Source organism: Euprymna scolopes, chromosome 2, assembly GCF_053919585.1.
Source record: "Euprymna scolopes isolate OS-2025 chromosome 2, ASM5391958v1, whole genome shotgun sequence".
In the NCBI taxonomy this organism is placed as follows: Eukaryota; Metazoa; Mollusca; class Cephalopoda; order Sepiida; family Sepiolidae; genus Euprymna; species Euprymna scolopes.
Window position 1 is genome coordinate 108,723,492 of NC_136483.1, and position 15,773 is coordinate 108,739,264.

Below are 15,773 nucleotides of genomic sequence, written 5' to 3' on the forward strand. Positions count from 1 at the left end.
TCCTTATCATCGAGTTGCCCCTTGGCCTTGATAAGTGGTGATGCCTACGTAAAAAAAAAAAAAAAAAAAAAAAAAAAAAGAAATTCATTAGGTTTACTAGATAGTGACTTTCATTTTTAGATATATAAAGTTATCCATCTTTCTTATATAGCAATGAAATACCCACATAAAGATGGAAAGTGGAAAACAAATTATATCTTAAACAAAATATTTCAAATTGATTATCTTATTTCTAAGTTCTTTTGCTAGATTTATATATTAGATCTAACACCATTTCTAGATATATTGTTTAATAGATTAAGTTATCAAGCTGCCTAGTGCAATTGTCTACAGTGGTACGGACGTTGAATGAAGCTCTCATTGGATAAATAAACATACACATCTTAAGGGTGACTTAAGAAAAGGCAGGTTTATCAATCACAAACTGTACATATTTGCCACAAAGAACACTCATTGAAATATACTGAAGATAATAAAATCATATTGAAGACTTGAACAATTTAAAATTGTAAAGAAAATGAAAATATGGATAACAAAAAGAGGCATCAAATCTAATCAGTAGAACTTTCTTGTTTTCTATTCAGCACAAGATATTCGTCTTTATATATATTTCTATAATTTTTTTTTTTGTTTAGAGAATCAGTTTTTTTTTCTAGTATGTGAAAATCATTGTACCACAACCCAAATATCGTTATTTATTATAATAGGGAGGATAGTAAATTAAATAAAAAATAAAGAGGTGGATGAATATTCCATATTTATTTTCTTAATATTAAAGACAAACAAACAAAACTTAAATTTGCACATGCAATATCAATATATTTTAAACCCAAGTCAAGACTTACCTGGTGTGTATGTTGGTAATCCTACATAGCAGTCGTCTTTGCATCCTCTTTTTGCATCAAAATATATTCTACCAATCTAAAAAAGATTTTTTTAAATTTATTAATCTCTATAAAGCTATATATATTTCTATGAACAGATCATTATGAATATTTATTCAACACAATGAATAAAAGACATTTTTTTTGTAAAATTTACCATTTACAGGGTGTATCACTCAAACTTGCCTCAGTGCTTTTTTTTGAGCGAGATACAAAAAATTTAATATAGAAAAAAAAAAAAATTACTCAACATCAGACCGAGTTATATTATGTAATAAAATATAATCTACTTTATATATGGTCTAGAAAGCTAGACAGCGATCCAACCAGGTCTGACAAAACATCTAAACCGTGACGCTTTTCATAGGAGTTTAATTTCACTTGGTAATATTCTAATCAGAAAACTACTTACACCAATATTAAAGTATATGCAGGATCAAAACATCTTTTATTCTTTAGAAGAACTACTTCTTTGAAGAAAACTATTAGATTCAGTACAGAATTGTTGTCACAAAGAAAAAATGTGGGAAAATAAAAAAGGAAAAGAAAGAAAGAAACAAAAAAATGATTGAAAATGATTGAAGATCATGAAAGTATCACACATGGGACACTTACTCTGTTAAATTTTTGGGGCTCCAATGAGACTTGTCCATCTGATGGTCGTGTATAATAAAATCGTATATCTGGAGGTCGAAACATCACTTGTTTAACTTTCATGTAATCTTCAAATGTGCTGTGAATCTGTAAGATCTTGTATGGAATTTTACCCTAGAGACAAAAAAAAAAGTGATTTAAATACTAAGTCAAATATTTGCATTAAACATAAGTAAACTTTGCATACTAATCAGAACTTTCAGTGTGTTGAACTAAAAAGTTAATCACAGAATTCAAACCAAAAGAAACCTTACAACTTACTGGATAGACTTTATCAAAAATAAGTTTTTCCGGAATGGCATTTAGACTTCCTTCAGCAGTCCTCAACGACACTGGTATATAAAGATCCTAAAAAAAAAAAAAAAAAAAAAAAAATAGATAAATAAGCAATATTAATAAAAAAAAAATTTAAAAAAAAGAGAGTAAACAGAGTGAAAAATATAAAAATGAGTTATCTCTGCCTGCAATCACTACTATTTGAATAATAATAAAAAAAGGCAAGAGTTGTTTCCCCCTGTAATCACTACTATGTGAAGCATGCATTATCTCCGTCTGCAATTACTGCTACCTGAATAATGTAAACTGTTAATCACAACTTCTGTTGACTTGAGAGGAAACTAATGAGTTTTTTTTTTTTTTTTTTTTTTTTTTTAAAGATATTTGTGAGAAAGTGCAATTTTTACCAATATGGAAGAAGCATTTTTCAGTCTTCCTGGAGACAAATCAGAGTTTCCCTGGAATCACAAGTACTTATTCTATGTAAATACTCATTCATACCCAATGTTTATGACATTGAAAAAATAATGGAGGGAAATTTAAGATGTTGTCATACGATAATCTGAAAGAACATATCTTTATCAGTTAGTTTTACGTTTCTAAGTCAGTTTATTGATCTTTCATAAAATTTGCATAATGTATACGACTGAATACTGAAAAGCCAGATTTTTACTTGGAGGAGAGAAACAGGTGACTACAATGCTCCAAAATAGACAAAAACGATAATTTTTTTTTAAACAAATATCTCCAGTTTTTTTGTCCCAAGAATCTATCAAAATATAGGATTAATGGTTATTTACCTGAAACAAGTACTGATAACACTAGGTTATATGTCAGATGTGCTAATTATGTAGAATGAGGAAAATCTTGAATGAAATAAGCTGGTCAAATGTTTTTTTAAAAGACTGTCTTCCACTCACTCTGTAGGAGTGGGGAATATGTAATAATATTACTATAAAAGATGCTAGAAGCATATTGGTTTTACATTGTTGTCTTAGGATATTCAGTAGCTATCTCTCTCTCTCTCTTGAACCAGATAAAAGTTATCTCCTTTGAAATATTACTTGTCCACAGGAAAATACACTTTTCTATCCGGAAGTACAAAAGGACTCCTTTCATGTATGTGCAAAATTCAGAACGAGGCAAGATATACAGAACTTACATGAAGAAAACTCAGTCAAAAATGCCATATAGGTTCTAGAGTTTAAAAAATGCACTAGAAGAATGTCAGAAGTTATCTCAACAGAAAAATGGAACAACTAAGATTATAGTAGTTAAAATAATATATTCAAAAATTCGGGTTATTCTTAATCTTTCATTAAAATTTAATGATCGTTTTTCAAATTGAATTGTTTTCTATTTAACTATTTAAAGATAGAACTTTACATCATTTCAATAACTGATGTAAATATTTAATCTATTCTTAGTTTTATTAGAATTTGATCGTAGAAAATCTTAAAATCGTATTGTAACTTGATATGATATATGGGTAAATATATTTAAATGAAATAGGGAAACAAGGACTAATAGTGTTCACTGTTCATCTGGAATTTGTATAGTATTAGTGTTTTATATATATATATATATATAGTTACACATAGGATGGGACAGGGAGATTAAATATAATAAAAAGCAAACAAAGGGATATGGATAGGAATTTATGAAAAGCAAACATCTTCTGCATAGAGGTATATTCACAAATCCCAGTAAGGTTCAATTTTCCTTTTTAGTACAAAAAAGGTTTGAAAAAAAAAAAAAAAAAAAAAAAAAAAAAAAAAAAAAAAAAAACGATAATTAGTTCCTGTGAGACAAGCCAGAGGCAAAATAAACAAGAAATTGAACACGATAAAATTGCGAGAAAAAACGAGACAAACACTTTCATATAATATGAAATATATTTATTAAAGATAGGGAAAGAAAGATTTAACAAGAAAAAAAAAGTATATTCAAAATTAATAGAGTTGGGGAATATTTTTACCGTACAAACTGAAGGAGAATCCCATAAAAAAAAAGACAAAGGGTCAACAGCGGACCAGACTCCATGACCACAAGGAAAAATTCTCAGTTCTACAGAAAAGAGAAACAAAAATTACTCACGATTCTTTTTTTTCTGTTTGTTTTGTTCATTTTCTTTTAGCACTTTGTTAGTGATACATTTAGTCTGAATGAATCCTCTTATGAGAGAAGTTTCAAGCAAATTCAGTTTTTCAATGCTGAGCGGCACATTCAGTTCAATTGGGTTCCCGCATGGGAGAAAGAAATTAAAACAATAGGTTCACACATTTTGAATCTGTTTCTTTTTCCTCCTCTTTTCAATATATGCCTATCGGCATCCGTTTTTGGTGCTCCAAAATAGCTTTTTTGAGGAGTTAATTAGGGTATTTCCATAGGTAAGTGTTCCAGCTCGCTTTTAGTCAGGTTTTTTTTTTTTTTTTCTGGCGTTGCCAAATTTTAACCCATGTCATGTTGCTTAAGGGTCCAGAGAAGCAATGAGGCCGCTTTCTGGTCAAAATATGTTAGGGAAGGAGGTTTCAGCTCCTGCTTTTTTTCCTTTCTTTGTTTCACATCTCGATTCTAAAAATAGAATGGACAAAATCATTTTTTTCTTTCTTTGTTCTGCTTTTTGGCGCTAAAGGAACTCAAAAACCAAATGAGGTCATGAAGTGTGTTGACCGGATGACCTGTCAACTCGCTTTCATACTGGAGGGGGTGAGAAAGCATTAATATTGGTTGAACGTTTTATTCAACTCTCTTTCTCTTCTTTTCTCGTGGCTGATGAAATTTCTAGTTGGTTCTTTCTTTGGTTTCCGAGATCGGATCACTGTTCCGCCACTATACATCACTTCCTCTGCCCTCTGCTAGTGGAAGAGAATTTCTTCAGACTAATTTTAATACTGGGTTTTAAAAGGATAAGGAATTAGTGGATTCTCTTTCAGTTTGAACATGCAATCAAATGTTTATCCTATATCGCTAACAGATAAAGAAAATAATATTTGATGTCGAGGTGACCGTTTGTAACTATATATATATATATATATATATATATATATATATATAAAGTAGTAGCATTCGTATGTGTGTGTGTCAACAAAAACGGTCCTCTCATGACAATAACTGATTCTACGCATGCATCAGATGATGTCGTGACCTGATTTACTTTAAATAGTTGAAAAACCGAACAAATTTCGTGAACGTCGCCTTAGCTCAGTTGGTTAAGGCCTTGGTTCATTATCTAAAAGCTTTGGGTTCAAATTGTGGTGTGAGAGGTTTTTTTTTTTTTTTTTTTCTTCGATTTTTTAAATTTTAATATCGAAACAGGCTTATTTAAACCATTTTTCACGTGTTCATTTTTCTGTTTTCATCGTTTGTTTGCCTTACGTTAGTTTTTTTTAGTGTTAACGTTGTTTTCTTTTTTTTACTTTGCTTATAACAAACGAACCTATGTAGTCGTCGTAACACTCGACGACTTCCAGTCGCGCACCTTTCAAACATCTTTTACTAACTCATTCTGGCTGGCCGATTTTATTTTCAAACTTTGCCTCAGGGCTTCGGGTTCGTGTGTAATTTTTACAGATACAAGTTGTATGATCATCATCTGAGGCATAACTATTTTTACTCTAGATAATGTTGCTAAATGAACATTTCATATTACGGAAATTAGGACCCTGAACAATGGAGAGTAGTTCTGCTAGTTTTTAATATAATACACAGACAACAGTTAACCCAACTCATTAAAATGAAAGAATATTGTCTTACTTGAAATTGTGTAACAATAAGAACTTCTCCTGTGAACACACCTTCCTTTGGAGCAGCGGTGACATTTACACTGAACACAGCAAAGTGATAAGGTTTTAATATCAACTGAAAAACAAACAAATTTATCTTCAAATTTTGGGTTTATTACATTCAAGTTTTTAAATGAAAATTTTCAAAATTTTATTTTTGATTCTTTATTGCCAGTCAGCGCCTGATCAGCATAGATCACAACAAATGACCCAGGACTGTTTGTTTTATTTTCAAATTAGTAGCCAACTCTTAGCGTGTAAGGCCACAAGGGTATGGTCTTACATACAGCACCTGTTCTGTATATCTTCAAATATTTATTCATCATGTTTGCTTTGCTTGTTTTAAGATTATTTTTGGCTTTGCAGAACATGATTGTATTTTACAAAGAGAACAGAAAAAGGTTTAGTGCAAGAAGCTGATATCTTCAGACAGCCTGATCTGATATCACGGGACATTTTATTAGAGTTTAGAAATTGGTTCATCATTGTATAACACAAAAAGCTTGTGCACCATTTGTTTTAATTCACAACAAGTGTTTCATCCAGTTTTCTTTATTAAATTAAAACAGTACACGACTCATTATTTCAGTGTGTAGGTGCATGAAGCACTCATTAGGCATGTTGATTTTCAAACTGTTTGGGATTTCAACAATGTCCTTGTGATAAATATTGGGTATTGGTGCACTAATAGCAGACACACCAAAATTACATTTCTTACATGCACTGATTTTTTAGCAATTAGTTTACAGATCATCTAATAAGCACTGGAACCCTCATTTAAAAAAAAAAAAAATTTTTATATAAATATAACTATCTTCAAAACTAACGGCTGATCTAAAAATTAGTTGCTAATCTAACCCTGAACGTGTCTAAAACTCATAGAAAATAGCTCAAAATGTTGAACTTTCATTTTTTCAAGCAATTATCATTGTTTTGCCAGTACTGCTCAAAAATTAATGTTAAAAATCTAATTTTTGGTGTCTACACACCATATTAATACACAACTTCCTACATATGGATTTATTTGATAATATTATTTGATATTTCCCAACCAATTTAAAATCAATCTGCCCTAGTATCTATGCTAAAACATTGGACTAGCAGTGTCAATACAAAATTTTTAATTAGAAAAGAAATCAGAATTTTTATTTTAGATTTAAGACAAATGTTTCAAACTTTCATTTCTAAAAGCAAAACAAAAATAACTCTTACCGGATCTGTGTCAATGTCTGAGATATTATGTAATTTTGTCAATGTTGTCCCATTGCCTTTTTCTATGCCAAGCAACTGCAATGTACTAAGATTCATACTGCAGCTGAATTCACCTATTACAATCTGGAGTGGAGAAAAGAAAAAGAAAAGAATGACAGTAAACAATAAGAGTTTTATTAAGAATACTGTATAGTCAGGTTATTGTCAAAAAAAATAACACATTTAACATGGCTTTATAACAAACTAGCAGGCCACCCGGCATTGACCGGTCGTAAAATACAAATATTTTAATTAATGCAGAATTTGCATTCATTATAAACAGAAATACTGTAAACGTAATATTAAATTCCTTTACAAAAAGTAACAAAACGTAAACAATCTAATACATGTGCATGCAAATTCACTTCTTATAAGTAAAATAAAAAAGAAAAAATACTCAAACTGAGATCAAAATCAAAATCTGAAGACAGAGAGTCAAGTACGATAACTATTAGACCAGCGGGACACTTTAAAAGGCGTTTTCAAACTACTTATTCGTAACATAAGGAATCTAATGTAAACTATTTGTGTATGCTGTTTCACAAATGAGTAAACAGATAAAAATCCGATCACTCCCACGTAGCAATTTTTCAATTTGAAGCCTTTTTTTCCGAATGAGGACTGATTAAAAATTTTTCCACATCTGAATATCCAATATACCAAATTTCGAGTCTGTAGATCAAAAATTTGTTGCGTATATATAGGTTGAGAAGTGACCTCTCTCTCACACACACACACACAAACGTTTATAGATATATAGACTAGCAGGCCGCCCGGCATTGCCGGTCGTAAAATACACTTAAATATGATATTTTGATTCATACAGGTTACAGATTTATTATTATAGAGATAATTCTTCATCAATTATTATATTGAACCTAATATATGGTAGTGAAATCAAAACTAAAAAAATATGACTTTGAGGCCATCAGCTAGAATTGAAACCAAAACATACAACTCTCCACCCTCATTCCTTAGCCTCTGAGTCACGCCCATATGCATATAAATTCACCTGTTATCCCTTTTTTAAAAGATGGAATTGCCTGATCATCGAAGACAAGATGCAAGAAAGCAAGCCAGGCCCATAATTTTATAATTATATAGATACAATGGTTTCTTTATTCATTTCCTGTCCCAAAATAAAAAGTTAGAAAGAATTCCTCTCAAGCAGAGTAATGAGAAATTATTTTCTCGGAAAAAATTCTCCCAATATCAAACAGGGTGTTTAAAGTTGGCTGGCGATTTGTTTAGCTTCAAGAAATAACTTTTGTTACATGTCTATCAAGATTCATGTTCTGTCTGATTGAAGTGATTCCGAAACCAAACCAAACTGCCTTTATCACACCTAAAGACATACCTCCATCATTGACCTTCTATTTGATCATATGCCAATTCACTAACCTCCAACCACATGACCAGAACATACTATATTCATTACTCTACCCCCTGACTATTAGCAAAATCATTTTTTTTTTCTGAAAGCTTCCAACACAAAAACTACTGATCATTACTTTGGTCTTGGTAACATTCACTCTCAGATCTTTACTTTTAATAGTTCTCCTTCAAGCCTCCAACTTAAGTAGATTTTTCATGGTTTCAAAAGAAAACATTAAAACATTAGCAGAATGTATTTCTTTCAAACGTCCATACAAAAACAAAAGTCAACTCATCTAAATATTGTTTAAAAACAGACTTTCTCAATGGAGGATACAAGATTAGAGTACAGTGTAAAGTTCTACTTACAATTACTGGGTTATTATTTTGTATTGTAAATGTGATACTGCGCTGTTCTCCGACACCCATTGTGCCAAAATCTAGTTGACCCTTGAACTTTTCAGGCCTATGGTGAATAACCTGGGGAAAAAAAATTCTTATATTATTTCATGCAAGTTTTCACATAAGAATAATTTCCAGAAAATCAATTTCATCTTAAGATTTATTTTGTTCGATAAATATTTTCCATATTATTTCATGCTAAATCTAGTCATTTTATACTTCAAATTTTTAATATAGCATCAAAAAAGTTGATATTGCTTAAAATATCTTGATATATCTATAAAGAGCTTGTTGATCTAAGAATCTTAAATTTTTTTAAATCTGATTAAAAAAATTATTTTTGTGCTTATCACAGTTGGATTTTGTTTAGTTACTGCAAGAACTTAGACACCAGGGCTGGAAAGTGGGATTGAGAAGTCAGTGCCACGCAAGGAAGGGCACTCTGACCTGCAAAAAAAAAAAAAAAAAAAAAAAGCCTGGATAACCCTGTCGGCATTTTCCAGTAAGTGCGCCTCAGGTGATTAGCAATAAACTACTCAAAGCCTAGGAGTGTGGACATCCTAGAACTGCACACAACTCCTATCGCAAAATAACAGGAACTTGATCATTACTGGAATAGTTTAATCTTTGTTGATTTTAGGAGACCAGGATAAAAATCTTGGCACATTTTTGACACTACTTTTTCAGTAAAAAAGTTATATCCTTATTAAAACAAGATTAAGCAATGAAATTTGTGTAAGGAATGAGAATATACCATTGAAAATCTCCAGAAATTAATGGTTTTCAAATAATCTGCAGTAAATACACATCAATATGATATATTTTAAAAGTACCATGGAACTATTTAAAAAGTCTGAAAACTCAAAGTTGAATTGCAATGCATCTAATGCACATGAAACTGAAATCTAAAACTTTAAAAATAAATATATTGCAAGATTCCTTCAATATTATTATAAATTAACACTTTCTACAAAATCACCCACCGCTATCTCTCCAAAATATGAGATTCTATTTAATTTTTTAGCAATTAGGCATCAATACTCAAAAAACTTGGCAGAAAGAAAAAGATTTAGAATCTAGAGGAGTAGGGGATTAGTTTCACATAAGTTTAATGTAAAATAATATCTCATTTCAGGGCCATTTTAGAGCAGTTGACCATTTCTTAATGGGAGATAAATCATGTGAATTTTTAATAAATTTCTTTATGTGAGGTTATAAAAGGGGTTTTGTTGGGTAGAGCTTGCCATTTGGACTTAGGGTTAGTGGTAGGACAGTTATTTTTTAAGGGCCAAAGGATTTTTTTTTTGGAAGAGAGGGGCTTGTCACTCAGATTTACGATTAGTTCTACAGACATGTAAGAAAAGATAATTAGATGAGCTTGTCACTCGAACTTAGGATTAGAGGTAGAGTAATTATTTTTTCAAACTTTTAAACTTAAAAAAAAAAATATCAAAAAGGCAACAATGGCTGGGAAATGAGATCATTTTATAGTCAATTTTGATGAGAAACTGATCTCCCCACCACCATTAAAAATTTTGTTTTTCTTTCCGAGAAGATTTTTAGGGTGTTCACACAATCACCTAAAGAAAAAAAAATAGAATCTTTTTATATCAGCAGCTAGAAGTCATTTCTGAGTTTTGAAAGTTTAGTATATTTGAAAACCACTTCTCAAAGGATTTTATAAAAGTTCCAAACAAACTTTAATTAAAAAGTATCCCCCCCCTCAAAATAAGCTTGCAAACAAAGTTTATAAAAAACTGCTAGATTTATAAACAGCTGCTGCTGTCTCATACTTCTATTGCTGATAATTAATGCTGTTGACATCCGTTAAAATGAAGACAGTATTTTTTCAGTTAAGGTAATTAAAAATTGCTACTATGAAAAGAGATAATGTACAACTATAATTTTAATGCATAGAGTTAAAAAAAAAAGTCGGGGTACGAAACATTAAAAAAAAATGTATCAAACTTATGTTAAAGTCTTACTTTTAAGATAAAAAGGGTGGGGGGGGGGGCGAGAGTTTATTTTGTACCCTGACAAAGGTTAAAATTTATCTCTCTGATTGGTTTTCAAATTTTATGACAAAATTCTTCAGATGTGGTAAAAAAAAAAAAAAATGGTGAATTTAAAAAATAAAAAGCTCAATTTAAAAAGTGTCAGTTTAATAGCATTAACATTTTAATCACATTATTTGCTTAAAAATCTATTCATGTAGATTATTACTTATTAAAATATGTGAAAGGATATTAATTTCAGAACAAAATATTTTGAGAACTTAAAGTGCTTTGATTTTTAAAATATGACTATTTTAGTAGAATCTTGAAATCTGATCCTCTAAAAGTTTTTATGGTTGGCAGGTATTGTTACTTAATATATATAAATATTTATTCATGCTGAAAATCAAGGTTTTGTATATGTTTGCTTTGTAGATCAATACATTTTTGCAAGCATACATGTTTTAAATAGACTAGACAATAAATTCTATTTTAGAGGAGATCCTAATAGGTAGTACCACTGGGTTAGATTGGACCTTAATAACAATTTAAGGTGACTCCACACTTTATATTTCTGTCTTCAGGCTTGGATCAAAGTGTAGCATCTGTATTCAGTTTTATTTTTTTATTTTTGTCTATTCAGAGTATCTTTTTATGGGAATTGAATTTTACATTAAAAACTTAACTTGTGTCTACCTCTGCCCTTCTATGGAGACAACTAAATAAGATTCCACAGTCCCTAAAGCTCCTAATATTGTTACGTTGCGCAGGACCCCAGGTTGGGAACGGTAGTAGTTAGTAGGTTTTCCCCGGTTGTAACAAAAACGCAGTAGCCGTTAATTTCATTGATCGTCCGCTAGTTTAACTTGTTTACGACTCGAGCTAAACGGTTGTCATGGCAACTGCTAAGACAGCATGGTTATTTTCCTTTGACCGGGCATTTTTCACTTGCGCTGACTTATCAATTGTCAAGCTTGTCACAACGTCGGTATCTGAAACAAAGTTTTGACATGCACATAACGATCAGGCGTAACTCAGAACATAAATCAAAGACGTAAGTCACGATTGCTTTTCGTATCAAAATGTATTTTTAACTAAAGCCGTACATAAAGCGTTATCAAATAGTTCATCTCTGCGGCTTAGCTTTCCTTTCATTGAGCGATCGGAGGAGGGGGGGGGGCGTGATTTCACTTCGACAATCGCACGTCCTTCGGCGGTCCTCAGACCTGCTTCTTCTCTTGACTCCAAAAATCACGTCGTTATATTGACAGGATTTTTGTTCCAGTATTTTTCCACTATTACGATCTCCGCTTGCTTGCCACTGATTGATTAATTCATTTCTATTGTCGATAATTGATTCTTCAATTCCCAGCCAAGTTTTAGTTTTGTTTACAAATGCATTGCTTGCATTTGACCCAGATCTCCATCCAGTAATCCATTTTTTCTTAGCCGGGCAACTATTGTTTTTGTTTATTGCACGTGCCTTCACAAACACATTTCCAGCCTTGACAATAATTGTTTTTCCAGGACATTCCAATCTTTCTTTGTTCTCCCAAAGGAATGTCCCATTCCAGCAAAATATGCGATCTCCCCCACAATCACTTCACTTTGTAAACAAAAAATTGTCGTCCGATTTTTCTGTTTACACCGTAATTATTTTTGTCACTTTGTACTGGTGGACAATCGATATTCGATGCCCTCCTTTCGAGTTTCTTAAAGGGGGGTTATTTTAACCGTTATGTACCAGATGGTCCCAGACATCCGCTACATAACAATATGAGGTTACATCACTCAGTTTTATATCATACCTAGGATGGTTTGGACTAAAGAAAGCTTGAGTAGTTGGTCACTTTAGGAACTAGGACAGACAAAGAAATAAAAAGGGTTCAGAATGCACACCTTGACAAAGGATGCCTGAGGTAGTTTTAAGTCATGCCTGGCATAAATTCTGTTTAATTCATAGATTGGTAATGACAACTAAGTTACCTAATTATGATCTCATCACTATATGGATTTTAAAGTTATACCTAGGAATTAGAAACCATTGGTACAAATATGAAACTTAATTTTAATTTCTGTCAGGTGTAGTGACTATCTTAATCCAGTGGTTCCCAAACAGTATGATGAAGCGTTTCGTACTGGTATAACATGTTAAAAGAAAATCAAGAATTTATAAGCATTTTCCATAAATTCATTATATTATATATTCTGGATATCCAATGATCATATTATAAGGTATTTGTGTTCTATGTTATGAACCAAGCATTGATACAAGGTGACTATAATAATAAAAAAAAAAAAAAGGGGGGCACTTGAACTGTATCAAAAGACTTGATTTGTTCTGAAATCCAATCATATTTGATTTGTCCACTAAGCTCCAATCATGAACATCCAACAGTGTTTTATTACCATTGATTGAAATGCTCCAATTATGTTAATCAAAATTAAGCACTACCGAGTGGTCGTTAAAATTTTTTGCAATTTAGAAAGACAAAAATGGGTTGTGAATAATGAACTAAGGTTTCGACAGGATGGGTCACTCCACAATCCAAATGATTCACTGAAATTGCTATGGGAACACTTCGGTGATAGTCTCATAAGTAGGTGTGATCCTAAATAGACTTCACATTTACTGGACAATAAACCTTCACCATCCCCTCTATTTTTATCTGTGGGATTATCTCCCAAATGTTTTTTCCAGACATATCCTCTTAGAATACTTGTTCCAAAAATGACAGCATTTTTGCAAATTTTGATCGAATCAATCACACTGAAAATGTTCTTAAAAAATAAAATAAAAATTAATGTTATATATTTTGCTTACCTTTAGTCGGCCACTGTATACAATGATCGGAACATTGAAGCTAGAAGCATTCGTTTGGATGATTATTTGAGAAGTGAAATGAAGAGATGTAGTATTGGGGTGAAAATGCAAGAGAAATGGCACCAATGTTTCCTGGGGACGAATTATCACAGGTTTTGAGAAATTCTTTATCTGAAAAAGAAAAAATAAAACTTTACAAGTAAATGAGTATTTTTACAGTAAACAAGATTTTAATTTATTATTATAAAGTAAAGGTTTTTGTTTTCTTGTGGAATTTTTAATTTTGATTTCAAATTATGTATTTTCAAACAAGTTTTTGGTATAATACCTTTACTTTATATATTATTTTAAAGAGCATTTTTCACTATCTAATCGTTTAAATTACAATCGTTTGAAAACAATTGTCTTTACAGAACGTTGAATACAAGACGAAAAAAAAAAGGCAAATCCGCACAATTTTCTTATTCCAATTAAAGCTAGGACAAAAACACAAAACCTCTACTGAATACATAGCACAATTTCTAAAAATATTTATGGCGGAGACCAGAGTCATGAGGATGATGGTCAGCCACTGGATGTTGATAACAAATTAAGAGCCTTAGTTGAAGCCAATCCACGCATAACTCTTTGAGAACTTGCTTCTGAATTAGATGAGACTTGAGAGAGATTGGAAGAACAAAATCTCATGAATTGAATGACAACAAAAAGAAATGCTGTTATTCATAATAGCACATCTTTTTGTTGTCATATTCCCTTCTTTTAAGCAACAAGAAGGGCACGTTTCTTGACCAAGTTGTGACTTGCGATGAAAAGTTGGTTCTTCATGATAACCTGCGATGCTCAGCTCAGTGGCTAGATGCCAACGACACTCCATGACACTTCCTAAAACCAGAGTTGCACTAAAAGGTCATGTTGACTGGTGGTTTGCGACCAGTCTCATCCATTACGACAGAAGCATAGTCAATAAATGGATAAAATGCATCAGAAACTTCGACAACACCCAGCATTAGTCAACAGAAAAGGTCCAATTCTCCTCCATGACAATGCTCGACCACACATTGCTAAACCGACCCTGCCGAAGTTGAACGAATTGGGCTATGAAACTGCCTCATATGCCATACTCTCCAAACCTCTCACCTACAGACTATCACTTTTTCAAGCATCTCAACTTTCTGCATGAGAAATACTTAAAAAATCTAAGCGATATCAAAAACGCCTTCAGCTACTTCATCGCTATCAGAGCACAAATTTTTACATAACTGGCATAAATATATTTGCTTTGCATTGGCTTGTTGATTCTGATGATGCTTATTTCGATCAATAAATTTTTGTTTGAGCTGAGATATGCTCATCTGAATTTAAGTTAAAAAGCACAAGAACTTTCTTTTCATCCTGATATATATATCTACATAAAATTTTATTTATCTACTTTCAGTATTTATTTTGAGAGTGCTCGATACGTAATAATCTAATCTCACTATGTCTGTGTGTGTTTCTCCATTTTTCAAATTGTATCTTCTCCTAGACGGATGATCGTTGGACGGTGTGCAATAGCTCAAAAGATTGCATTTTTGGTGCAGAATTTTATTAGAGGCATTTAATCGATTAAAATAATTGCTAAAGGCTTCCAAAAAGGGTTCAAACTTGAAAGCAATGACACCTTGACCAGCATAGCAATGGCGTCATTGTGCGCATGCGTACATCGAGTAAAAGAGAAATGTATTTATTAAGATATTTCACGTTTTTAAACCGGTTGTCCCTTTATTACAACGGATAGCATGACCGATTACTAGCACAAGTATTGCGGTATCGATCTCCATTTCCTTACTTAAAAAAAAATTTTTTTTTAACATTCCGATATTCTGGATTTTTAAATGTTATATAATAAATACACAAGAACACTTATTAAAAAAATACAGAAGGTTTTTGATTTACGTAACGATAATATCATATTCAAAATATATATGATGTATCAGCTTATTTGTTACATTTCAAAAATCACATAAATAGATCAAGTAATGGCATTTGTATTGAATTTACTTCTAAACTAATTAACCGATCATTAAAACTTAATTATGTGTATATTTTTATAGGTCTTGGATTCACTCCTAAACTAATTGACAAATCATTATAAATTTTAAATATCTTTATATAATCATATATTTGTATGTATTGGATCAACTCCTAAACTAATTAACCGATCATTATGAATTATAATTATGTGTATGTGTTTATATATTTCTATGTATTGGATTCACTCCTAAACTACAGGGTGGTCACTAGAAAAGCGGGAAATTTGTCAAACAACAATTTTTTTTTTTTACAAAGG

At 31.5% G+C, this 15,773-nt stretch overlaps 1 protein-coding gene across 2 annotated transcripts in view; it reads right to left on the reverse strand.

Moving 5' to 3' along the window:
- LOC145294154 (transmembrane protein 131-like) overlaps positions 1–15,773 on the reverse strand; it is a 215,448-nt gene that overhangs the window by 54,464 nt on the left and 145,211 nt on the right. For both annotated transcript variants that reach the window (XM_080141270.1, XM_080141264.1), the window contains exons 14-20: positions 13,445–13,615; positions 8,594–8,704; positions 6,812–6,934; positions 5,571–5,675; positions 1,800–1,886; positions 1,500–1,652; positions 846–921 (exon numbers count right to left, since the gene is read on the reverse strand). In XM_080141270.1, coding sequence (XP_079997396.1) covers positions 846–921; positions 1,500–1,652; positions 1,800–1,886; positions 5,571–5,675; positions 6,812–6,934; positions 8,594–8,704; positions 13,445–13,615 — 826 coding nt within the window. The remainder of the gene's footprint in view (positions 1–845; positions 922–1,499; positions 1,653–1,799; positions 1,887–5,570; positions 5,676–6,811; positions 6,935–8,593; positions 8,705–13,444; positions 13,616–15,773) is intronic.